Below are 27,986 nucleotides of genomic sequence, written 5' to 3'. Positions count from 1 at the left end.
ATAAAGATGTTATCAAAGCTTCAAAGTCAAGCTGAAAGCCAATGTTGTGGCAGCTTAATCTAGCGCTGCATACCTGTGTCTGACAAACACACCCAAGCAATACAGATAAACGATAAGAAAAAAATATATGGCATTAGGTGGAGGAGGTAAATGCAAGAGTCTTCGTAGAGAGGCGAGTATGCAGTCTGTAGGGGATGAGGGGCCTGGAAAGTCAGTTAGTTGATGTTTACTGATGATGCAGCACTGGTGGAAGATTCGAGTGAGAAACTGCATTAGTTTGTGACTGAGTTTAGGAGGTTGGACGTAATGTGAATAAAAGCAAGGTTATTAGGTTCAACAGGATAGAGTGGGCAAGTTAGTTGGGGTGAGTTTGGAGAAAATTTGAAGGAAGTGAAGTTTTTTTTAAGAACATGGAAGCAAATGGAGTATGAAAATGGAAGAGACTCGTAGGGTGGGTGAGGAGACGGGAGCATTGAAGAATGTGTGGAAAGAGAAGTCGTCCTCTAATAAAGCGAAAATAGATGTTTGAAGGTAATTCCAAGTGTTGTATGAATGCGAGGCATAGGCTATGGATGAGGATGTGTGGAGAGGGTGGAGGTTAGGAAATGAAATGTTTAAGGACAATATGTGGTGGGAGGTGGTTTGATCGAGTGAGTAATGAAAGGGTAAGAGAGGGTGTGATGATAGTGTGTGGTTGAGAGAGCTGAAGGTTTACTGAAATGGTTTGAACATAAGGTGAGAATGAGTTTTCAAAGTGTGTATATATATATATATATATATATATATATATATATATATATATATATATATATATATATATATTTATATTTATATATAAAGTGAAGGATATAAGGAAAAGGGAGGAGAGAGTGAAAAAGATTTTGAGATTTCGTGGCCTGAATATGCAAGTGGTGAAAGCCGTGCACGGGACAGAGTGAACTGGAAATGTAGTTTACAGAGGTCGTTGTGCTGTCAATGGACTGAATCAGGGTATGTGAAGCAGCCGGGGGAAACAATGGAAAGGCCTGCGCTTTAACTGTTACAGTTAGAGAATGGATGTAGGCGAACGCGCCTTTCTTAGTCTGTTCCTGGCGCGACCTTGCTGACAGAGAAACGGCGATCGAGTATGCCTTCTTATATATATATATATATATATATATATACAAGCAAAGTGCATAGGAACGCGCACCTTCATAGAATATACAAACCTCCAACAGTCAGGATCGAACCCGGGACCCCTGTGTAACAGGCGGGAATGCTACCGCTAGGCTATGGGCCAGGCCCATAGCCTACTTCATGTGTGCGGGATTATTTGTACACGAGATAGTAGATATGACAGCGAATGGCACGATGGAAGCTGAAGTGAGCCATAGAGTGGGTATGGGGGCGAACTTTTTGGACTCGTTGAGGAATGTGTGGAAAGAGATTAAAGTTTTCAAAGGCCAAAAAATGGGTATGTTTGATTGCATAGTGACCCCGTCGTTGCTGTATGTATGCGATGTGTGGGTCGGAGACAATAATGCATCCCCCTCCCTCACCACCCCAATGCACAAAGGAAACACGCAATAGTAACATCGGACACTCCTGACGCAGACCCATCCTCACCATGAATCATTCACCTTGCTCTTTACCTCCTTGCATACCAGCCTTACTCGCTGACAGCTATACCGTTATGAAATGTGGCCAACAGTTTTACCTTATTACAGGTGCGTGACAACTGTACCATGATCATGGGTGTCTGGCAGCCATACCATTATGACAGGTGGGTTAAACCTTCATCATTATGACAGATGGATGATAGCTATAGCAATATGACAGGTGGATGAAAGGTGTTCCATTAAGGCAAGTGGATGACAGCCACACTAATATGACAGGTGAGAAACAGTTATACCATGATAGATGACAGCTGAAGCGGGTGAGAGCAATGCCACTATACCGTGTGTATGATGACAGCTCCACCATCGTGACACATGGATGGTAACTTACTGAGGGGGCTGGACGGCCGTTGAGGTGCCAGGAGAGGAGCGGCAGGTACTGGGTGTTGGCGGAGGAGCAGTTGAGGTCCACGATGTCCAGCGGGTGGTAAGTCTGCCTCGCCCCGGACACCACTGGCCGCTGCAGAGCCTCAGCTACCACGAGACGGAAGACTAGATCAGCAAGTGTCAACACTGGTCACCAGGGGTCATCTACTGTCACCACAGATCACCACCAGTCAACAGGTCACCTTAACACACTGATCAACTTTTGTTACGACAGGTCATGATAGATGATAATGAATACTTATTGTCCATTTAAAATGCAACTTGTACATTTTTTATGGTATTGAAAGTAAAAAAGAGAAACATTGTCGAATAGAAAATCTATAACACATTGCAGACATAAAAATACAGATATAAAAAAAAACTTTAAACCTGACTCTTGGCCATCATGACCAAATATATGACCTACATTTGATGTCTGTCTTGTGCTTTTAATACATCAAACAATCTCACACTTGAAGGTACAACTGACCTATTATATGTAGCAGTACGACACTGAATAGATCTTGGTCTGACGGCAACATCTGATACTTAGGGGACAAGGAATGTTTTCTTTCATAATTACATCTTTGAATAACTTCCATTCATATAAATGAAATATCTTACCTACTCCCATTTACTTGTCCAATTATCTTAATTTCCCTTTAAACTCACTGGCACAGTTCCTAAACCAAGTTATAGCAAATGACATGATGCATTGTACAAATATGTAAAATAAAATCCAATATTTCACAATAAATTTTTGATTAACACAGTTGTCTGAAAAGTATTATTTTGCATTGATTTTTTTTGTAAATTACGTTAACATTGTTCACAAAACTAAATTGATCATCTTTGATTATTCCAAGATACTTATAATAGTTAACCTTTTCATTCACTTCATTATTACTATATAGAGGCAGGTGTTTTGATGGTTGTCTACTATATTGAGGCAGGTGTTTTGATGGTTGTCTACTATATAGAGGCAGGTGTTTTGATGGTTGTCTACTATATAGAGGCAGGTGTTTTGATGGTTGTGTACTAAAATCTATAACCATTTTCTGTTTCTCTTTCATTAAGATCTAAATAGCTGCTCTTGCACCATGCATGGGAATGTTCACCTTCCTCTCTATACCCCAAATCAGTGTTGAGACAAAGACTTACAAGTGCTGTGTCATCTGTATATTTAAAGATCCTGCGATGCAGATGTATGTAGATTAACAAATGTCTGAAATGTTATCACACATTAACTTTGATCGGTATTAATCTAAAGGATGAAGGAATATATGCCTAATGGTTAACTCAAGCTATAGTAAGGGCATCACTTGTCATCGTAAGCCATCATAGGTCAGCCAAGGTCAGAACAGGTCACCGTAGACCAACGTTAGCCATGATAGGTCAACATGGATCCTTCGTTATCAACTTTACGGAATGACGTCACAAGTTTGCAAGGACTACAAATCGTTATACTTCACCAGAATTTTTGATATACCAAATAATATCAGGTTAAGTCAGAGAAAAATGGAGATCAGATTAGTGACCAGAGGTGAACACACACTATTGCAGGCCAGCAAACACCGACATAGTACTTATTACAACACAATACAGGTCATCATGGATCGTTGTGAGGTCATCACAAATCTTAGTGGGTCATCACGAGTCTTAGCGGTTCATCATGGGTCGTAATGGGTCAATGTGGGTTTTTATGAGCAGTAGTCAGTCATCCTGGGACGTAACGGGTCATAAGGGGTCATCACAATCACAATTTGGTGGCGTGGGACATGTCTTACCATCCTTTGGTGGAATGTAATTCATCTTGGCCAGCACTGGTACAGTGGAGCACATACTGGCCAGTACTGGCGGAGTGATGCACGTCCGTCGTGACCAATGCGGGTAATGTTCACGGTCGTGTTAACCTATGTTTCCCATGTTACCATCACATGATATTCCTCCTGCGTCCCGTCTTGTAATACAACATGTGCCTACCTTCCAGGGCTCACAAGCTTCATATTGCAGCCTCCCCTCTCCAGCTTACCCCAAGATTAACATAGGTCTAACCCCCTTCCTAAATCTTCTCTCCACCTCCCAAACTTTCATCAGAAAAGCACGAACAGAAGAAATGATCCACCTATTGTTGAATACTACCAACTCGGATCATTATATCTAACGCTATCTCCTAAGTTACGGGTCTGCCGTATTAGCGGAGCCATCAATCGTGGACTATAGCAGAAGTTTTGTTCAGTCACCAAGATACACACGGAAGGGCATTGTTGGAAGAACCAGCCTCCAGAATCCTTACTTCTCACATTAATGAGAGTTAAAACCCTTACTGTCGAGCTTTAAGAGGACACACACTTAAAGCAAAGCAAAAACTCAAGTAGTGCAGCTCTTCTGTTTCTGCTGGGAATCGAATTCGACGATATCGCTAATCGTGAGAATAAATGCTACTCGATACGAGTGTTGTTGAAGTCTGAAGCAAAAGTCCAGCTATCTCCAGCACATCTCATTGGTGCCTGCTAGCGTGGCCGATGGGAAACCAAGGTCAATGAGGGCTCGAGAGAGGTCAGTCCAATTCAGAATGGATTTGGGAAGAGTTTAAATAAAAGTTCTGCCACCTCTAGCACAGGTAGGGTCAGCGGTGGTCAGATGTCACAGGAATCTGGGAGTACCACAGTGGGTTGGGATAGGACAACTTAGTTAAACAAACAGCAAAGCACAGCGCTTGGGTGGTGATCAATGTCGCTTTTACTGAGCAGAGTTTGTAGGTTAGAATCTGTTATCTTGTGTAACGAAGGGTTGCCCAGGGATCAGAATTCTATCTAGGTTGGAATAGGTCAGGGAGCATAACAGGTGATATGAATATAATCTTAGGTTGGAAAAAATCGGATTGAAAAATGAGAGGTCAGGCAGGTGAGGATAGGTCTAGCTGGGTCAAAGGTGAAGCTAAGTCAGAAAGGTCAAAGAAGGTTGGAGGGAGATCTTTTAGGTTTGGAAAGACTGACCTCAGGTAAAATAGTCTCAACAGTCTAGATTTGGTCAGAAAAGGTCATGTCAGAAAAGGTCATGTTAGATTAAAAAAGCCAATTTGGGTCGAGATAATCGGTATGATTGGGATAAAAATGCAGACTTGTCCTTATATCAGGTGTGAACACCAGAAAATAAAACTAAATTTTCAGAATGATTTTCTTATCTGATCATATATAGTGCCCGTAAGAGGTGCTCAGACAATTTAGTCCATACAAATTTTGAAATGTGGTTTTTCTATGGTGATGGTGCACAAAGAATGACTGATTCAAAATTGCTCAAGAATGGTTAAGGTTGTCAGGAGAGATTACAGTCGATCAAAAGAGGTCAAGAGAAGAGAAACTGAGTCAGGAGAGACTAGACAAGATCAAGAGAGGTCAGACTGTGTGAGGAGAGGCTAGACAAGATAAGAAGCTAGACTGAGCAAGATAGCGGTTTGGGGCAGGATGGATCACGTTAGATCAGAGAAGACGAGCTAAGCTAGGAGAGGGCAGGTTAGATCGGTGAAGGCCAAGACGGCTTAAGAGATCGGATCAGGTTATAAAGAGTCTGGGGAGGTCAGACTTCGTCTGGAGGGGTGAGGATTACTTCAGATATCTTAGTTTGTGTCGAGGGAGGAGGGGAGAGATGGGAAGATACCAGGTAGATGTGTTCCGGTTGGATTGGAGGAGATCTCTCTAACACAATGAACCATGGCTGGGTCATGAGTCCAGAATCCTCAGAACCGCCATGAACTTAGAAGATGCCCCCAGACAGGATGACGGTACCTCACCTCCACACATCCATGAGCCATCCTCCCACCTCACAGCCATAAGATACATGCCGTCCAACTGCTCTTCTCTTTGAGTAATGACTCTCACATCCCCGAGTGTAAGGGATAATTTTGAGATAACTGAACTCTTTAGAATATTGCGAGGTGAGTGTGCCATTCCATGACTTACGAAATAGCCAGACATTAACAGAGATGGCGAGTGTGATGTCCTTCTCGCAGAGTGACAAGAGAAAGCCAGTCAGCTGGCTCAGAATTCCATCATCAGGTCGGCGGCACTACAGATGGGACGACATAAACCGAACCCGAGTAACAGTCAAGTAAGATTGGTCGCCACTCAACACAACTATGGCAAGATTGGCTACCACTGAAGCCAACATTCAACATTCTCGCCTCTGAACGCAACCGAGGAAAGATAATAACAGACTTTACAGACAGACAGGTGCGCGCGCGCACACACACACACACACACACACACACACATATATATATATATATATATATATATATATATATATATATATATATATATATATATATATATATATATATATATATATATATATATATACAACATAACAGAAACTATCAGATACGTAAAAGGGGCAATCACCATCACCTACTCATCAATACCTACAGTCATCAACACACACTCTGCCACCATCACTCGCAGTCATCATGAATCATAGTCAATTTTACCCACTGTCACTATCGACTTACTTCTCTCCCCAGTCACACGGCCACATCCCTCACCCATGACACCTGGCCACTATCCTCCCCCACGGTACCTGATCACTTCCCTCCTTGGGCACCTGATTACATCCATACCCAAAAGAACCTGGCCACTTACTCCACCTAACGCCTGACCACTTCCCCCTCAGCATCAGGCTGTTTCCTTAAACTAGGCACCTCTCCACTGTTCTGTATGGGTAACTGGCCTGTCCACCTTGCTTCTGGGCACCTGGCCTCCTCTGTCTCCTGAAAACCTGGCTACGTTCGTCCGCTAATACCTGGCTTCCTCTCTTCTTCCTTGGAACCTGGCCACTTCTTCCCTCAGCCACTTGGTTACTTCCCTCCCTGGGCACTTAGTTACTTCCCTCCCCAACGGGTACCTGGCCACTTACCCCTTCAGAAACTTGACCATTCTCTCCCTCCCCCCCCAACCCTTCCCCTCAGACAGCTGGCCACTTTCCTCCCTGGGCACTTGGTCACTTCCCTCCCCCACAGGCACTGGGCCACTTCCCAAAACTGGTCGGGAAAGGGCTATTCTTTATCCTATTTCCTCATATATTCCAGCCTGGGTAAAATACTGTCTTTACTGCCTCTAATGTTCCCATTCTTAACATGCTGTCTCCCACACACGTTCCTCACATCTCTCACACACATGACTCCCGCGTCTCCCAGCTGTCTGTCCACTTCTGTACTTCACGAGATCTCGCTCTCAACGTCTCAAACAATCGAGACTCTCGCACACAATTGTCTGGGTCACATTCTCTCTCTCTCTCTCTCTCTCTCTCTCTCTCTCTCTCTCTCTCTCTCTCTCTCTCTCTCTCTCTTTCATCACTCGAACACATTATTGTAAACAAACTGTCTCTCATTGTCTCCCCGTCCTTATAAGTCCAGTTACGAGTCAGTAATGTCTCTCATTTTCTCTGCATCCTGGATATTCTCTGACAGTTTTTTCGTGGTGTCTCATCTGTCTCTCATAGACTTTCTATCATCTCATCTCTCGAGTAAGCAGGCACAAGTTCGTCTCTCTTTGTCCTTGTACTGTCTCTATAGCTTCTGTGCTCTCACATATCTCCTTCCCTATTGCATGATCTCTTTGTGCCTTTAATCTATCTCAAGACTCACTCTGTCTCGAGTCGATATTGTGTCCCATCTGGCTATCCAATTAACCGAGAATCACACCGTCTCCCCTCCTGTCTCGCTGACCGAGACTGTCTCTCCAGAGCCGCCTCACAGGCCAGTGTGTAACCTCCTCCAACCTCGTCCAATTGTTTCAGCTGTTGGAGACGTTTCTTACCGTCCTCGAGACTCGCCAACAATCAGCCACAGTCCTCCTGGCCTCCTTCAAACTCTCCCACACTCACAGGTTCTTGCTCTCGCCTCTCACGTGACAAGTGTGAGAGTCTTTCAGCAGCAGCCTCCACGTTGCCACCATGAAGTGTCTTGGTAGTCCAGTGTGGCAACAAACGAGGCGTAACTTTTATCATTTTCCGTCGAAAAGTTTCCTTCCTTCAACACTTTGTTATCTTACAGTAGTTGGGTATCTTTCAACTGCTGTTATCTTACAGCAGTTGGGTATCTTTCACCTGCTATTATCTTACAGCAGTTGGGTATCTTTCAACTGCTGTTGTCTTACAGCAGTTGGCTATTTTTCAACTGCTGTTATCTTACAGCAGTTGGCTATCTTTCAACTGCTGTTATCTTTCAGCAGTTGGCTATCTTTCAACTGCTGTTATCTTACAGCAGTTTGCTATCTTTCAACTGATGTTATCTTACTGCAGTTGGCTATCTTTCAACTGCTATTATCTTACAGCAGTTGGCTATCTTTCAACTGCTATTATCTTACAGCAGTTGGCTATCTCTCAACTGCTGTTATCTTCCAGCAGTTGGCTATCTTTCAACTACTGTTATCTTACAGCAGTTGGGTATCTTTCAACTGCTGTTATCTTACAGCAGTTGGGTATCTTTCAACTGCTGTTATCTTACTGCAGTTGCCTATCTTTCAACTGCTGTTATCTTACAGCAGGTGGGTATCTTTCAATTGCTGTTATCTTACAACAGTTTGATAACCTTGAAGTTCTTATCTTACAACAGTTGGATATCCGTCAACGGTTGTTGTCTTACAAGTTGTGTATAATTCAACTACTGTTATCTGACAACAGCTGTTGTAAAGTCCTTCAACAGTTATCATCTTACAACAATAGCGTATCTACAATGCAAGTACCTAATATGCAAGTGTGTATATATATATATATATATATATATATATATATATATATATATATATATATATATATATATATATATATATATATATATATCAAATGTGTAACCTATGATAATTGTGTATGTTCCTATCTGTGCTGTATGGGGACAGAATCGTACACGCGTGGTTCACCATCTCATAAATTTCTCTACCGTTGTACAACTTCTCAAACTTCTGTATGAACTAGTCAGCACCCCTCGTATCATCGCCTGGGTTATGCCACTAATCCATCACTGTGGTAATGTAACAAGAGTCCTGCTTCTTTTCTTTGCACGACATCTGGTCGTTACTCCTTTACATCAAAACCGATTTAGAAGCTGGAAGACTTGTAATCAAGTCTTCTTTTAAACTTATTATTTGCTCATGGTGGGTAGCCTCTCCCTGTAGCTCAGTTCTCTTACTTTAGGCACAATCCTCGTTGCCATCCTATGGACAAGCCATATTAGATAGGTGTGTATTCAAGTGAACTGATTATCATCATCCAAGTACTTCAAAATGTAATTTTCATTTTGTTCATTAGAAAGTTTGCCATTTCAACGACCCTCCTATGGATGAGGTATTATGACGTGGTGTTTTGGCGATGGGTTGGATATCACTTCGACCACCAAATACCATTCACACACATCTTAATGTATCATGTTTGCTGCCAGGTCAAATTCATATCAAGGCCTTGTTTCTCCGTGCATTTTCCTCCTTCTCTACCATGTATCAGACCAACCCTGGAGATTCTCTTTGCAAGTTAATGCACTTTCTCGACATCCCAGACTCCTTTCATCACCCACAAGCATATATATTTAGGTATGAATCCAGCTTTTCTGACACGTCACTTACACAGATCAACAGTGATGACTGCCCTAAGAGTGAGCGCTGCCTCATGCCACAGGTAATCGTAAAACCTTTGAACTTAGTTCTATGTTCCCTTCCATTATGATAATTTTCGATCCACAGAAGAAGTCTGCCACATACGCCCGTCTGTAAATCCGGCTTCCTTTATATATATGACAGTGTCAAATGCCTTCTAACAGGCTTATAACACAACCCACATAATCATCTTATCTCTTGAAAACAGTCATGACTTATTAAAAGAAGCCTAGAAAAGAAGTGGAAGGAATGATTTTCTTTTCAACCCATGGTGCCTCTTTCATGTATTTTCCTCTTTAAGAACATTCATTCACTTGTTTCCTGATCACTTTTTCTAGAGTTTTACCTATCACAGGTTCGTAGTTAAAAGCAATTTCCTCTCCTCTTTCTGAAAAATAGGCACGATATGTTCTCTCAGCATCACCACAGAAATTCACGTTGAACCTTTTAACCCTTGATAGACATGAGTCCAACGTAATCCTTCCTTCACCCTACACTACCAACCGCTTCCACTCAACAAAACGCCAGCTGTACTCGGCATCACCTACAACACGCATGACATCTACTCCCCACACCAAAAACATCACCACAAAGAACATGTACAAACTAAATGCTCTCACTCACTGGTTGGACAAGAAAAAAAGAAATCCAATCTAGCCCAGACTACGCTTCAGCTGCCTGGTCACCCAGATATAACAAAGCTGCCAACCCCACAAAAATGAAGCATTTTGAGTAATCACTGGGTGTGTCAGTCACCACAAACATTCAACATCGGCATCGTGAAGAAAAAGGTTTTCCAAAACGATCTCCTTTCAAAATGTTCAGCATTCAGGTTTTTTTGCAACAGCACTAAATTCATCTCATCCAAGTCACTCCATAACTAACACCACCCCAATTTAGAAATAAAAGATTGGTCCACGCAACACACTTAGGAAACCTATACGCATTGATCCCTCCTTTTCAACAAACACAACAGTGACAAAACATAAAAACATCGAAATGACCCGACGAGCGCTGAACAAAGGCCATCCAGCCCAAATCTTAGCATCTCCCCACCAGACATACATCCTTCGCAAACTACACTCTCCAGACATGTACTGGTTACTCATTCCCGTCTGCGCCCTAGACAATACCAATTACTCCAACATTACAAAGTTTCAACATGGCACAAGACCCCTGTTGCTCAAGCTACAGCTACCACAATAAAAATAACGAAACATTACTATTTAGCCTTACGTCCTCCCCACAAAGACCCACACACACACACACACACACACACACACACACACACACACACACACACACATCGCCATACTTTATGATGTTATCCCGCGGGCCCGATGGACATCAATTGCTCCCAGAGCACAGCGGGAACCCTGCAGAAAGGACTTCTAGGACAATGTATTGTATAACAGTTTTGTGTCCGACGACAAACGTAGATCCTACATTAACTGTGTATCCTACATAAGTCCTGAACCATTTAACAGTATCATGTCCCACAACAGGAAGAAAAAGTCCAGCAATTTAATAAAGATACGAACTTCTTGAGCCTTCCGCCATGGTGACGGATAGTAATGTCCAGGCAGCATGTATGTGTGCTGGATGCATGCACCAGGACGCACGCCACTTGATTCTGGATGCATGCGACATGCACCATAATGCAGGTTACGTCCACCACGATGCGGACTACGTGCACTAGGAGGCACACCATGCACCAGGATACATGCTATATGCACCACATTGCAGGCCACTTGCATCATGACACATGCCATGCATGTACTAGGACCCAGGCCATATGGATCAGGACACACGCCATGTACCGAGACGCAGGCTACATGCATCATGATCCAGGCTACATGTGCCAGGATGCAGGCTATATGCACAATGATGCACACCAGTTGTACAAGGATGCACGTCGTATGATCTGATGTGTGCCGCTGTCAGCGACTAGTTTATTGTGCATCCCAGCTCATCGTGTGAGCGGCAGCGCAAATGGATGAAAGAGGTCACAAATGGTCTTCGTTGGACCTCGCTGGGAAGATGGATTTTTCCATGAATTGCTTCAAAGTTGGTTCATTACATAAATATGCAGTCCCAGATAACAGATGTACCGATTTGATGTGAAAAGTAGAGTCTTAGGATTTTAGGTATATTGCCATTAACGATTAAGTGTTGTGCCATTTCTTGCTGGGTTTGTTTGGATTAATGCCTAAAAGGCTCTATTTTTTACACTCCAAAACATAGCGTTTTAGTTAGTGTCCAAATCTCTGGCCACAAACTTTACGGTTCACTGGCTTAACATCTTCAGATAGGCTAAGCGCCAACAGTTTAACTTTAATCTAGCAATGACAACATCTTGAAGCTTGCGGAATATTATTTCTTTTTCTATATACTGTTTAACTTTCCACGTTTCTGATAGTTCCTATTTACATCCCTCTATTTGCTTCAAGAAGCCTCTTAGTCCCTTCCTAATTACAAGTTTGGAACTTCTGATTAACGTTTCAGTGTTCTTTTCAACAGCATCTTTACCAAGCGCGAGTTTAGCTAAAGCATCAGTTTTAGCAAGCTCACGGTGGTCTACATGAGAAGGAATCCATGACAACTTGATATGAACCTCCTCGACCATTACTGCAGGTGTAAATTTCCCGACGTAGTATTGACGAAATTTGTTTCATCCAGCGGTGGTAATCATACTGGCCAAGGACCGTTTAACTCTTCAGTTGCCTCCTATGGACGTTGGTGTGGAGTCGAATGAGGAAATTTTAGGTAACACGTTTCAAAATCTACCTGGCAGCAGCCATGGGTCACGCCAGCCACCTTCCCAAGAAGTTTCTATCTTACAGTTCTCTGGGAACGAGGGGAATAAACAATGATCCTTTACTAATGGCCCCAAATTCGCCTAGAATCTAGATTTTGAAGATCTCGGCTCTAGATACCCAAGAGTCCGGATGAGACATATAGAGCTTACATAGTACGAGCGGATGCACTTATGATACAATTGGTTGATCTTTCTTACACAACGCCATGATGAATGTGCGGTGACAGTAGCAAACACTAATGTTTACTGATGCAGTTTCTCAGTTCACTCCGCTATGCACTTCAGTCCCCTCGCTACCATGAATGGTTAGGGCATACAATCAACACTTTTGTGTTCCTTAATAAAGCATCCAGTCCTCTTGATTTGAACTATAGTATGAGGGTCTCTGCACCCTCTGCCCATAGGCTGTGGTTGTCTCGGCTGTGGCTGTGACATAGAGCCTTGCGTTGAACCAATTAAGGAGCATCTGGCCAGACTGCCGTCCAGACCACGGCACGAGCAGCTAACGGAACAGATGGCAGGATTGTGTGTCCCATGTTTTCTGTTTTCTCTGTAATGACAAGAGGAACATCGCTAGTGCCTGTCGTATGAGCAACCATAAAAGATGCTAAATGTTTTGATAGCTAATATAAGTCACATCATACACAATGGCTGCAACCCTCCACCTTCTCACTGTCACCTCCATGACTGGTACCATGTTTCCGTCTCTAATGTCCTATGTAACATTAATCCAACCTTGAGTATCCTTGCAAGTGATTTCCCTTTACTTAATTCATCACAGGGAGAAGAGATTGCCTCGTGAACTTTTGTGTTCTAAGCCAAGGCTTAAGTGAAATGTAGATGACTACGGGTAAACCCAATTAGCTCAGACACAGTGTCTCTCTCAGTGTCAAACGATGCTTCCAAAAATTAAACAAAGACACGAAAAGTTCACAACTACGGACTGTGCTGGAAAGTGTCACATTCAGGGGGGTCAGTTAGCTGTGGTTTAAGGCCAGCAGAGGAATGGTCCCGTACCTAAGCTCACGGGAAACTTTAGGGGACTTTACATAGTAAAAGGGAAACTCCATTAGAACAATTTCAGTTTCCAGGGCTGAAGTACGGGGAAAACTCGTATGACCCTTGCCGACCACTTAACGAAAATGAAATTCACCCACACACACCACACCCAGAGAACAACAGGTTGACCCACACTGTGGCTACTGAACAGACAGGTAATGCCTAGGTTGACAGTGGAAACTAGACTAATGAAATCATTATTTCTATGTTCTCAGGTAGAGAGAGAGAGAGAGAGAGAGAGAGAGAGAGAGAGAGAGAGAGAGAGAGAGAGAGAGAGAGAGATAGTTAACCAAATGTGGGTAAGTTTGAGAGTTGAAAAAGAAGCGTTATAATAATAAACGATAACTTTTTCTCAGGACTGTGTTGGCAGCGGCCATACTGCTGTGGGTTTGCCAACCCAACCTCTGGGAGTACATTCGGTCACAGGGGTTCGCGAACACGTACAGTATCTAGTATGTTGAACCGTTGAATGGATGGTCACTAAAAGAACAGTCAGTCGTTCTTGCAGATTGGTCTAGTAGTATGTTCTGTATAACTAATAATGATCAGGCATGTAAGAAACACCAATGAATGTTGATAAACGTAATATTTCGTGGTGCTGACAAGAGCTGCATATGTCATACAGCAGCTATCAATCATCACGTAATGATTATATCTGATGACACTATATTGGCAAGTATCTACTGCGGCAGACCATGCAGGATTCTGTATACCATATTGTTGAATAGGCAAGGATCTACTGCGGCAGACCATGCAGGATTCTGTATACCATATTGTTGAATATAAACACAGCTACTGTGTCAAGCAGTTGTAAACCTTATATGTCAAGAGAATGGTTAATGCGTGACCAAAAGCAAAGAGTAAATATAAATAAGTTGGCGAACTCTGAGTTACGGTCCTTAGAAATGTTTATCCATTAACGCAAGGAAAACATAACATAACCATCAAATGATATACTCCAAACTGACGTTACAACAATGATGTTAGACGATTACAACAGTGAAATGTGTCATATCAACGCCATCCCACCATCCTCAAATACATGGTTTGCAGGAGCGGAGGTAGGGTGGAGGAGACGCTGGAAAGGAGAGAGGGAGGGAGCGGGATGAATAGCGGTATTCAAGCACATTTTTACAAATCATTTCATATCGTATGTTAGTCTGCACGGTCTGAGCTGTGCCGACTGGGAGATCGAAATGCACTTAGAAGTTTGGGGAGGAACGAGTAGGGAAAGTTAGGGAGGCGGAGGGGGAAAAAAAGGGGGGAGGGGTAGGAAACGGTGAGTGTCTGACGTCACAAGATTTGACAATTTCCCCGTAAATGTTGCATGATCCTGTCGGACACAGCAGCTGTGTTTATATTTAACTCTATGGTATACAGAGCCCTGCTTGGTCTGTCGCAGTAGACACTTGGTAATAAAGTGTCATCTAAAATATTACCTGATAAGGGACAGCTTGATGACCCTTACAGAGCACACCACCAGACCAATCTTGCAAGAACAAAGTGACTGTTCTGTTTGTGGTCATCGATTCCACAGTTCACGTTACTGTACTGTGTTCCACGTATCCTAACTCCTCCCTCAAACAGTGTTACCAGCTCAGTTAACAAACCTACCTGGTACGTACTCACCAACTCGTGTGCCCGAGTGTACAAGTAATCAGGCATGGTGCGTTGGTTAGTGCAACAAGAGAAATCCTGCTCATCTATGAGCCAGTGGGATTAACAGACTGTAATTACCTGTGGAAGATCTTCAAGAGGGTATTAAACCTTTGCCACAGTTAGGTATGGTAGAAGAGAGGGTGAAATATACTGTAGATCCGTCTGTACGAGTGAGTGTTACCCACTTCGGGCCAAGTTGGTGGGGTGAGATAGGAGCTACAATAAGTTTGAGTTCACTTGTCATCAATGGGTAGTGGACCACAAGCCAGGTGGATACACAAACAGGACAAAACTGGGAAAGTTCAGCTTCGATGGTGAGATTTAGGATTCTTTTCTTAAAGCGGCTACTACAGCCTCAGATGCACTTCATTATCATGCCAATACCTTTCATAGGCAGTGTGAATGATACAGACAACTAAGGTAGAGAATAACGTTACCTTTACCCTAGGAGCAGACAGCGAGCTGAGCTTAGTCGAGGTCATCGCGGAACAGCGAGGTCTTGCTCATTACAGTACTGATGGCTATATTCTTAGGTCTGACTAATTGCTTCACTGAATAATTCAATGGGATCTTAATTGGTTTACTTTGGGTAAATGGATGCAAGGTAATCACCCGCGCTACTACCTTTCAACGTCCTGATTGACTTGTTAGCGAGGGTCAGAGATAAGTGGAACCTGAGATGTACATATTCTAAGGCTTTCAGGGAAGTTATTATCCTCTAGTGGCACCACATACTACACCATCAACAAGGCTTGGTCAACATACCTCTCAGATCAGGTACACTGTACACACTATCATGTCATCCTTTCTTCATCCATTTGTAAGTTATAAAGTCCACAGAGTGGACACAGCTAGTACATTGTCCGACGACAGACGACCTCCAACAGTGTGGGAGGAGAATGAACGACTTGTATGCTTGTCATGTCTTCCTTCAAGTGCTCCATTCATTCCAGGAGGGTTCCTGGAGTTCACCATTATTTGAAATTTCTATATTCTAAAGAGATGTAGGTTTGCCTACTTCAAGGAGAGTTTCCCAACTCGTGTTCATTTTGATATGACAGTTTTCCCGATTTATCCTGTCGAGTCGCTTGTCGTTAATATTCTGCAATGGATTCTCGAGTTCTCACAATACTTGGATTATATATAGCACCAGACGCTTGTGAACTTTGAGATCTAAAGATAGATTACTTTCTTTTATGTTGACTGAGACGACACGACCAACTGATGCCCTCCTCAAAGTCATCTCAATAATGAGACTCACACACACACACACACCTGAGGGTTTCAGTTCCCCACCATTCGAATGGAAAAAGTTCAAACATTCCTTGTAGTAAATGAAGATATCTCCTAGGTAGAGGATCTCGGCTTGTGGGGTAAGAGGATTTTACGGCTTCGTGGCAGGAGTTTAGATAATCGAAAGTAAGTTATAGAATTTGTAGTCAGGAGAGCAGTAGGCGAAACAGAGGAAAACAATGGTAGTTGGGAGACAGGCCTTGAGCCAGATGAATAAAAAGTTTGGGGACTCGAAGTCCTCAAGGATTGCCGCAGGTGTTTTGTTGTTGGAATGAGCATAAACACCATCTTTGAATGGGAAGCATGAGAACCTTAGACAACTGGGTCTCAGAGAGAAGCAATATATCATGAAAGGCAATAGACAGGTGATGTTCAAAAGGAAAGAGGTTACGATAACGACCACGAATGTTGGTATGGTGAATAGAGAGGTAAGTCTATTAGAGAGGAAAGGATCGTGGGAGGGGATGGAACTACTACTCTTGAAGCCCTCCCTCTGATTGGCAATAGAGTCAGGCGGGAACCCGGAGATTCTTGGTACATCATGATGCTGGGGACTAGGAACCATAAGTTATTTGGATTCTACCAAAACTGCATTTAATAAAGATTTTGCTGACAAGAGAAGGCAAGAGAACTAAAGTGAAGAAAACAAGTGAGATCTGAGGAGGTGTATAGTGTTTGTAAGGAAAAGACAGCAGGATTAGCCCGTTGGTCCAGTTTTGATTGAAAAGAAAGCAAGACGGGCAATCCTGACATGGAGAATGTAAGATGGTTCTACATGATGCTATGACACTCGTTCTCTTTCTCTCACTGAACACATAGTATACGGAGCCCAACCACCCGAGGATTGACCGTCATGATCCTCCTTTCTTATCATAATCCAGTCTTCCTTCAAATCAACGAAGCTGTGGAACTCTCTTCCATCTTCACCTCCTCCTCAAAAATTTTCTACCTTTCAGAGTCGGATCTTCGAACACTTCAGAAACTCTCGACTAACATCCTCATACTTTTTCCTAATCCATATTCCTCTCACTCGACACGGCCACGACTGGGGGCATGTTTTGCCCGGGTCATGTCGTTTGTTATCTAAGAGACATACACACCAAGACACACTATATGAACCGGGATGCAGGTAACATGCACCACTGTGCAGGTTTCATGCACAAGAATGCAGGCCATCTACACCAGGATGCACGCTAGATACATCAGGATGTAAGTCATCTTCATAGGGTTACACGTCATAAGTACCACTGATGAAGGTCACATGCACCAAGATGCAGAACAGATTTCCCCGGATGCACACGACGTGTACCAGCAGATCCCATGCACCATAACACACGTCATATGAGCCATGATACACGCCTCATGCTTGAGGATGCTGGCTATATGCTGCAGGATATGCGCCACACGCACCAAGATGCAGGCCACATGCAACAGGATGCAGGATACACACGCACACACGCATACACACACACACACACACACCATCCAGGCAGCAGGGAGGAGCTCCAGGCGATGATCCCTGTGTCTTTCGATTCTACAACTCCTGGAGCCTATAGTTGTGTATAAGTAAGAGGGAAGTAGAATATGAGTGGACCCTCGAGTGATATGTTCATTAGATATTCAGTTTGAATGTGACAAATTTTAGGAGTTTAGATGAGGTTTGCGGGTGGAAGTTTCTCAGGTTCAAATAAAATGCAGGAGTGTTACCAAATTCAGTAAACTAATCTTTTTGTTTTGTTCGAAGGAGACCCAGTTTGTAAGAAAGTGAGTGGATGACGTAGTTGAAGTGAACAAGTGAAGGCAAGTTACTGTATGAAAATGCAGCTCTGGCTTGGTAAAGTTTTACTGTGTAGCGCCCAAGTACAGCGCCACAAAGTGCTATCTTACTGACGACGCCCTGACTTGGTGGCAGGTCACAGCAGCTGACCTCACCTGACCTTATAATCCCCAGAGAAATGAGTTTGGTGGCCTAATCTACGGCTACTCCTGTGATATCACCCGGTGACATCCATACTCGATGTTCGGTTGTGGCAATTCAAAAGATGTCTCCATAGATGACCTGACCCTCTCAGTCCATCAGCATGGAGAGATGTAAGAGCTTGTGACATTCGACTTCGACGACCTGATCTTCCTGCCTCGTATATACCCGGGTATCACCGCGGGAAGGCATTCCAGAAGTTGACTCGCTCATGAGGATAATTGTACCATTCCAGTACCTAAAGTCTTGGTAATGTGACTCTTGATTCGAGCCGCCCTTAAGGGCGTCTCCTACGTCAGTCGAAATCCCAACATGACTCCTGACGTTTCATCTTCCAGCCGGGTATCCTTGTGGTGCCTCATCGGTGCCTACCTTCGAAAGAACTCACGTGGGATATCGTCTCCGCCCATCAGCTGCAGCAGCTGTAACAACAAGGGACCTACGGCCACGCCCGCGGTACTCCTGCAACCCTAGCACAAACCAGCAGTCGCTGCACACTCCAAGAGCCGTGACACGGGCCACGCCCACCTCCTACAGGAACTCCACGTAGACTCGGCAGCCACGCACTTCTCCCGCGTGCTCCTGCATCATCTGGCATCCTCACCAGCAACACAGGACCCCCACCAATCCTGTCTCGTATTGATCGACCTTCCTTACTCTAACTCTTCTTCATCATAATCCTTCACCTCCAGTCGCTCAATGTCCCTGAGCTATCCCACCGAGGCTATGTCACTTTATGAACCTTAACCACTAAAGCATTGCTGTTGTTTAACGTGTTTCCGTAGCCCTCTCTTATTTCTACCACTCCAACAAACCAACCAGAACACCCGCTAAAAGTGTAACCAAAAAGTAACAACTGTAAGTGGCAGTTAAAGATCTAAGTTTTCCCTAAGTCTGAGGATATTTTGTCCAGTAACTTTCATTACCGTTGCTAACACTGCTGGGGGGATAATGTAAATATTTAACTGAGCCAAGAAAGTCTCGTATGACTGAAATTACAGAAATTTACTAAGACCAGTCAGTCTTAATGTGATCTGCACACAAGAGACGAGATGAAAAAGAGAAAACACATTTGGAAGTGTATGGGAATTTGCTCAATAGCAAGACCGGAGGGTAACAATTAAAGCGACAGTAAAAAAGAAAAAAAAAAGATACATTTCCAGGATCATGAAGGGTGTTCTGAGATGAGAGAACTTAGAGATCTACGAAATATAGTTTCTTAATATGAACGTGCACTCAGTGCAACGGAGGGGGATTCAGATGATGCAAAATCAGATGAAAGAAGAAGGTGAAGCCGTTTAAAAGCAAATAATGTCTGATGGATCTCTGCTAGATTGTGCTAGGGGCTGATCAGCAAGGACTAAAATGGATACAGAACCTGTTGACAATATTGGGCAGGAAAGTGCACGTGGAACAGTATCGATAGCTGTTCATTTTTGAGGATTGGACTAAAGCACAAACAGAAACTACACACTCTTGTTGTAGGATAACCATCTTCGTGAGGCAACGTCTGCGGTTTACGCTTCCTTGTTCCCATAGTGTAGGTCCTGCAGCTGTAAATTCAAGAGGTACTTCGTCTATATCAAGACTATCGTAAGTCGGCAACACAATCGCCATGTACCAAGAGCGGGCGTCCGCCGCTTGGCTAGCTTTCCTTCTCGAGTACTCGGAAGTGGGGTTAAATCCATAGATCATACGCTAGAAACGAGCTAGTTTACCTGCGCAATTCCTATTTCTGAACAACTAGACGCCTGGAGCGTGATCTGTTAACAGGTGAACCCTGGAACCGTTAATCGCCATAAAGATATCTAAGGCCGTATTACCACCTGATCCTTGAATCACTAACCGAATAATTCGTTTGCGCTTACGACAAAATGTTACGTGCATGCACAATGGGCATTATCTTCCCGTCATGGGAATGCATGAAGACAGCACTAAGGCACTTCGTACCGGCATCAGTTGCAAACATAAGTGGTCCAGTGAAGTTTTGGAATATAAGAGCTGGAGTTGTGGTCAACGACCGCTCGAGTGTCTGGAACGCCTGCTGCCGCTCAGTGTTCCAGAAGGATTCACCTTTCCTCAGCAGATTTGTCAATGGCTTGGCTATAGTGCAGACCCATGTATAAGCATCCTATAGAATCCTGCTGGGCTGTGCAAAGTATGTGATATCCTCATCAACACGAGAGTGGGAAAGTATGGAACAACCTTGACTTCATCATCACAGGTCGATTTCACCTCTCGCTTGACATGCCTCAGAAACCTGACCTGCTCCATTAAAAAACTACATTCAATGAGCTATCTCTCTTTAGACTAGCCTGATCCTGTCTTTAAAAACACCAAGCTTAAGCTTCTGAGAATGCTGGTTCGTATCCCCAGGGATACGACGATGATATCTTGTAGACCAAAAGGCTACTTCTTAACATATCCAGGAAAACAGTAATCATCAAATGGGCGAAGGTGATTGGAGAATTGCGCAACATGAGAGGTGTCTTCCAGAAATGGTGATAGCCGTATGGAACTGAAAAAGAAAAAGCTTATCCTTTTCAGCCATGATGACTTGCCAGGACCCCTGTAAAAGGTCCAGGCTACTAGCAACCGTACTGTGCTTGCCTGTGGATTGCAGGGAATCAGATAACACTGGTACGGGTCACAGCATTCAGACGACACTAATCCATTACACGTCTGAAAAGTCTCATCAGAATCGGGAACAATCAACAAAGGAGCATCGTACGGGCTCAGCCTGGCCTCCAGTCACGTTAGTATTAAGCATTTCCTAACCCGGATGATCTGAGACCCATTGTCGTGAGTGTGATAAGCCAGGATGTGAAAAGAGTTAGAGTGTGATATTCTCTATAATGTTAGTATTGTTAAGATTCTCATGCGGAAGCGTATTAATACTCTAATAATTCTTGATTTGAAGGTAATCCATATTGCAAATTACTGCTGTAATTTGCTGTGATAGCCCTATTCATCTATACCGATAGCGTCCACATCACTTCCCACACCATTTACAGTACGCGATTGCACGTCTCTAACCACAAGATCAGCAATATATTAGTTATTCTCTCCAAATATATGTCATCTCTGCATCTCTTGGCCAGACAGACACGGATGGTGCCATTTCTTGCATTAGATCTCAAGATTCTACTTGAAGCTTATTTACTGTACGTGGATTTAGAATGGATAAAGCGGTCACACTGTGTGGCTATTCTTCAGGGTCAAGGTCACTGGAGCAAGCGAAACGCTAAAGGGTTTGCGTCCTCACGCAAATGGCCTCTCACTACCCTGTAATCCTGCACGGGTTACTTTGCTGCACAGCAGATCTTAATAATAATCCCTGGGACGCGCCCACACACACACACACACACACACACACACACACACACACACACACCATGCTCAACTGTCTCAAGTTTCAGAGAGATGAAGCGCAGGCTCACTACCCGAGATAAATACCGCACACTTTTTCGCAGGTTTATCACGCATTGAAGCACCACTCTCAAGAGCCATCGCCGCCATGTGCAAGGTTAGAGGGCCATAAAGTCTGCCCCTTTTAATTAATTTACAGAGATGAAGGGTAACTTCATCACCAGGGTTACAACATCACCAGTCACCGTGCACCATTTCCTAGCTCTGATCTCTCATAAATGGTCCTTCATGAATGTATAGCCCAGTATATGGTTAACTGGAATGCCACTATTGCCCTGGACACTCACACAAGAAGGCGACTGGAGTCATGCCTGACACGACACCCAGACTCATCAAGGATTGAACCTTCACAATATTCAGTGGACAAACCTGTATATCCATGAAAACCTCCTCTCTAAACCACCTGGCGACAAAAATAAGGTCATCCAGCGCCCACATAACCTGACGTGTGTGTGCGCTACAGTGATCCTCTGCACTACTGGCGAGTCACGAAACAAAACACCTAAATCCTTGGGAAAGTAGGCACCCAGAGAGAAAGCACCAAAAGAATTGTTCACCCTGGCCATATAGCTAGCAGGTGAGGCGTGAGGCAGTTCGCCCCGGGTCTACTCATTTCCCTCAGCACAACTCGGGCTGGAATTGGGTGTTTTACGAGTGACGAGAATAACCTGTGCAACTATGGAAGGGGCAGTGTGGAGGGTTGCGGGAATCACTCCACCACACAACCTTCTGCCAGGCGCTTGAATCATGTAGGCTACTGCAAATGGCCATGCAACGTACACAAACACAAGATCCCTTACTATTACAGCAAAAAACATGCACGATGGGGGCGCACTTTTCCTGTGATTTAACACGAGAAGGGAATAGCACCACAGCTGGATTGATAGACAGCGGCTGCAGCTTTTAGCGACACTCCTCAGACAGACAGACAGACGTAACGGTTTACTAATAAACACTAAGTGGCTACGAATAGATCCAGAAAGAACAAGTTTACAAGAATGTTGATAAGTGGTTATGGGTTGGATTAAAACCATTACATAAACATGTCAAAGATAAAATTCTCCACCAAAGAAGAGTATAAAAGCTTAAGTTCCTTGATAAGTGAATAACAAAATTCCATGATAAAGTTAAAGTTAGAAATGAAGTGAATTAAGTAAGAAGGTAAGATATAGGATGCACGAGTTCCTGAGTCTAGCACCACAGCGGGAGGCTCGGAAACGGTCTGGTGCCTTTGGTGCAGGTGTCCTCATGTGAAGAATAAACCACAACACTACCTTAAAAGTCTCCCACAGAAGGATGGGATTCCTTACTGAGGCGCAGATGAGAGTTGCCTTGGTATGAGGATGTAACATCCATCCCCTGACATCGAGGGAACTAACGCGGAAGAGCCTCGCGATAGCGTCACTGTATATAAGCTGTTTGCTGCCGTCACCATGAAGGTGCTCAGGCCAGCCCTCACGAGCTCAGCACAACCGCACCCTCGACGTATCCGCGTTCTCTATACAGTCCCGAAACGATTCACAAGGGCGCTTTGGGGTAGACCCAATAACCAGAGATCAGTGTCTTTAACGCCGAGCTAAGCTGCAACGAGGGATGTCGGTATGTTCTTCCATCGTGTTATTTTACAATCTTAATCGATAAAAGACCTTGCGTCCCACTTGATGGACAAGACGTTATTTCTAGACTCCAGAATGAAGGCTTCCTTAAGCTGTTGCTCGGCCATGTGATGAGAATACCTAGAGAGGAGGAAGTTCTGCCTACAGACGGTGGCGGTGGTGGGCGAGGCAACCCTTGGCTCCCAAAAGGAATGGAGTTAAGGAGCGGGAATGGAGGTAAGGAACGCGCCTCCTGACCCACCCCGGGAAGAACCCGGGAGGAGGTGTGACTGTGGCAGCCACGGGTGGAGACGAAAGCTCTGACTCGGTAGAATTTCTAAGAACGAACGCAGCCAAAAAGTTAGCATGGGAGGTTCCCAGTGCGGTAGACAGTCCTTGGTCAATAATGTAAATTCTGTCAACGTCTGTTGCTGAGGCAGGTAATCAGCTGACAAACCCGTCAACACGAGTGCAGACACTCTCATCAGCCATGGACGACAGTGCCCAACCACAAGATAAAGGTAAACCAGATTGAAAACATCATGTCACAATGAATGAAAATACGAAGGTCTGGGGCTCTAACTCTCAAAACAATCATACGAGGAAAAAAAGAATGTAGAGACAGCATAGAACAGGGTAAAATAAACATAAATCATTAACTACTCTTATTGAAATGCAGTGGAGATAGATACAGATAAACCAAGTAGTTGTGACTTAAAATTATTATACCAACTAAAAACAATAGAAACAAAGCAAATGGCCACAAACAAATATACGCCCAATTATTTCTCTAATGTACTAAATACCTACGAGATGTGAACCGAGATAGTGGCATAGGACCATCCCTCAGGTGACATGCCTGAGCAGCAGAAGAGGCCAGGATAATGCGGGGAGGATGAATGACAAGCCCAGGGCAGGGAACCACCCGCTGCACGTTCAGGCTGGAAGGTAGATGACGACGTCACAGATGCACGGCTCAAATGTCACAGAAACCCAACGCCTGCCAAGAAGCAACAGGAAGCAACAGCTGAAGTAACGGGCGAGGCGAGTAGATTGTAATTAGCCCAGCAATACACATAGGCTATATGCTGCCGCTGACAACAGTATCTCCACAACAGCACATCCTTGAAGCACATGAAATGACGTAATCGACCTGCGTCGCGGATCAGAATTGGAACCGCCCAGTCTGGAGAGATGCAAGTCTAAGCTGACTCCGGCCGACGGAGTGACTCACTGTGAGGCCTTCGAGTCAACCAGGAAGGAGAGGGAGGCGGATGGTTGAGCGTGAAGTGCGCGTGATGACTGTGTCTTGCAAAGTGATTAGAATCAGGCGGTGAACACCTGTTGTTCTGAGGCATACCAAGCTCTCGCTTGCTGGTGTCCTTCCGTCTCTCCCTGGCTCTATGACTAGGGCTGCTCGCTGCCCCACCATCTAACCAATCTTTCAGCTGACACTGCAATATGTGACGTGTATGTGACATGCACAGAGGCACACCTGGGACCAGAACATTCCACAGTGCATAAACTTGTATACAAACTCAACCTAAGACCATTATCCAACATCCTCGAGTCCTAACTAGTTGCCCAACAGTAACTGCGTGATGATAATTGTATAACTTTAAAACAGTAATATAGTATGATATACAGTACAACTTTACCATTTACACCACCAAGCCCCTACAAGGCACCCACTTAGCCCCAACCTGGCCCCTACCAGTCACCCCATTATAACCCACTTAGCCCCAACCTGGCCCCCACTAGGCACCCCACCATAACCCACTTGACCTCCCACCGTGCCCCCACTTGGCCCCCATCAAGTTCCTACCTGGCCACCCTGGCGGGAGCACATGCTGCTGACACAGCTTTTCCCACAGACACAGACACTTTTGTATCCAGCACAATTCCCGGTGCTCTCTCTCTCTCTCTCTCTCTCTCTCTCTCTTACCCTGTCATGTCTTACTCGACCAACGGTCCTCACACCACATATTGTCCTCGTACATTTCAGTTTCAACACATTCACGTCTACCGTACAGTCTTGTCTACAGACCATTCCTCGCATTCATACAAACACAGTCGGGACTACTGTACTTTCATGCAAGCACTTAAAAAAGAAAAACCCGGCCTCATTATTCACGACAAAGCTTACATTACCTTGTCCATCAGCACCAAAAGTCCCCAGATCAATCCTTGTGGAAATCTTCCCTGCTTGTACCAGCGAAGCATCCTTTCGAGGCTCAGATTGATATGTGTAAAGCCAAATAGAAGGAGTTAGAATGTGTTAAGAACGTCGTCTAGGCCAAGATAAAGAAATTCTTTATTACAGCCCTGAACAACTGTAACTCTTAATACAGTCACACTCTACCTCTACACCGAAATATTTGCTGTTTACAAAGCTGGTGAGCATTAACTTTGTAGGAGCATCATTATAAAGGACAGCATGACGCAGGACCACAGCGCACTCAAGAGGACCAATGTGATCTACAGACATTCATTCTGACGAGTCTTGTAGGCTTCCCGACATGGCTCAATAATACACTGGTGTTACCACCACTACATACATCGTCCAGGAAACTAAGCAGCTTATTCTCCAACTGCGCTCAAGGAATCTGAGCAAACAGAAACGTAAAATCCATTCAAGACAAAGGAAGCTTATGGATACCGAAGCCCTCTGATACGAGAAGTTTCACCTGGCGGTAATAGGTAGATGAAGCCTTGCATTGCAGCCAGCCACCTACTCCTAGCCGAAGGAGAGCGCAGGACATATCCCGGCAGCCAATAGAGAGACGCTGTTCCCCGAGGCCTGCTACTTTTGCGTCCGCTTTTCACAACAAACGACCCAGTCTTTGTTTCGCTCGTCAATGTGACATATGCACTTTCATACTCTGTGGTGGCTACGTCTGCGTAACTGTTACTTGGAATCGAGCACTTGTCCTGACCTGTATCTTACCCGAGAAAACCTCTTCTCCGGTGGAGTATAAAGCGTGTGGGAAATATAAGTGTTTCCCAGTAGCTGCCAGGATATTAGCAGACCTTTTATCACATGATTCTCCCCTCATCGAGATGTGACCGCGGGAGAACTCAGCCTGGTTCTTGTAAGCGACCTTACTTGGGGATTTTTACTGTCAAAACAATCGCTTTTTTTTCAAGGCAATGCATATTTTTAGTGGATGCGCATTTGTGTGTGTGTGTGTGTGTGTGTGTGTGTGTGTGTGTGTGTGTGTGTGTGTGTGTGTGTGTAATAAGGGTTTTTAAACCCTGGAAGCGGGTTCTAGTCCGGTTAGCATGGACCGCTCCAAACCAGCTGCGCCATCCGTTGGAGAGGTCGATGATCAATTCCCACAGATCATACAATAGGATCAACCTCTCTTGTATTCCTCAATCCTTTCTATAATACGTAATGTGATTGACGGATGCAGTGGAGAGGGATCAGAATCTGACACAAGTGGCAAGTGGTGGCTACCCAAAGATCAAAACAGCTTCCCAAGTCAAACATCTCTCGAGGATGACACGCTTCCACCGCTAGAAAGTTCTAGCCACCATCCTCGTTAGCAACGGAGTCATCTTCTCCAGGAATCACTTGCCTGTGGAAGTCAATGAGTTCGTGGAGAGATTGGCCGATGAGGATGTAATATGTGCCCCACACATTACACGCTTTGTTCACGAATCGATTCACTCAATAAATTTCGACCATACGTACCACATCCTCCGAGTTCTTTCGATTTAAGCAAGGGAAATACGGACGCGAGGAAACAACCTTCCGTGCTTCTCTTCCCAGCTGTGGTAAATGTGCGGGAAAAGGACGTAAGGTTTAAGAGGCGGACATCAGAAACCTAACAGTGGTTCACTGTGAGGAACCTCACCCTGGCTCTTCGCCCACATGGCCTTAGTGGGTGAAGGAAGAGGAAAGAGAGAGCTTTAGTGTCCCACATGACACCAACCCAGCACATCTTACGCAGACGCATTGAGAGAGATAAAAGAATCAGCTATGTGTCCAGCGATGCCAAACAGACCCCCTCCTTCTGTATCTGATGCCACTGACATTTCTAATCAGAATGTGAGTCATGGAAACTCTAATATCAATCATGGATAGATCAAAACCATTTACTGTAGAGAAAAGTGTGAGAAATCTTCTATTGTTCATGAGTTTATGTTGTGTAAGTCGTCTTTGTGTCCAGCTTTATCCGCATGAGGTCGTCTGTAAAATGTCAGGTCAAGGTCAGGTAGAGAGAGGGTGGGTCACACAGACCCTCGTGCCATCCTCTCACTCTGTATCTTGTCCCACGAAGTGATGCACAGAAGCGTTCAGGGTTCTCCTGCTTCCTTTTCCTGGTGGTGCTTCCTCATTCATGAAATTACATGTCTGTTGGGATTTTCTACACATACACATCATATATATATATATATATATATATATATATATGCGTGTGTGTGTGTGTGCTAACTCGCTAACGCGGGAGACAGCGACAAAGTATGATAAAAAAAATATAA

The 27,986-nt window shown here is 44.2% G+C and overlaps 1 protein-coding gene across 1 annotated transcript in view; it reads right to left on the bottom strand.

Moving 5' to 3' along the window:
• LOC139751599 (uncharacterized) overlaps positions 1–27,986 on the bottom strand; it is a 74,854-nt gene that overhangs the window by 4,921 nt on the left and 41,947 nt on the right. The window contains exon 4 of the mRNA XM_071667200.1: positions 1,987–2,129. Within this exon, the coding sequence (XP_071523301.1) occupies positions 1,987–2,129 (143 nt within the window). The remainder of the gene's footprint in view (positions 1–1,986; positions 2,130–27,986) is intronic.

This window comes from Panulirus ornatus, chromosome 11, assembly GCF_036320965.1.
Source record: "Panulirus ornatus isolate Po-2019 chromosome 11, ASM3632096v1, whole genome shotgun sequence".
Taxonomy (NCBI): Eukaryota; Metazoa; Arthropoda; class Malacostraca; order Decapoda; family Palinuridae; genus Panulirus; species Panulirus ornatus.
The sequence above is the reverse complement of the archived record's forward strand: the minus strand, read 5'-3'. Positions and strand labels throughout refer to the sequence as shown.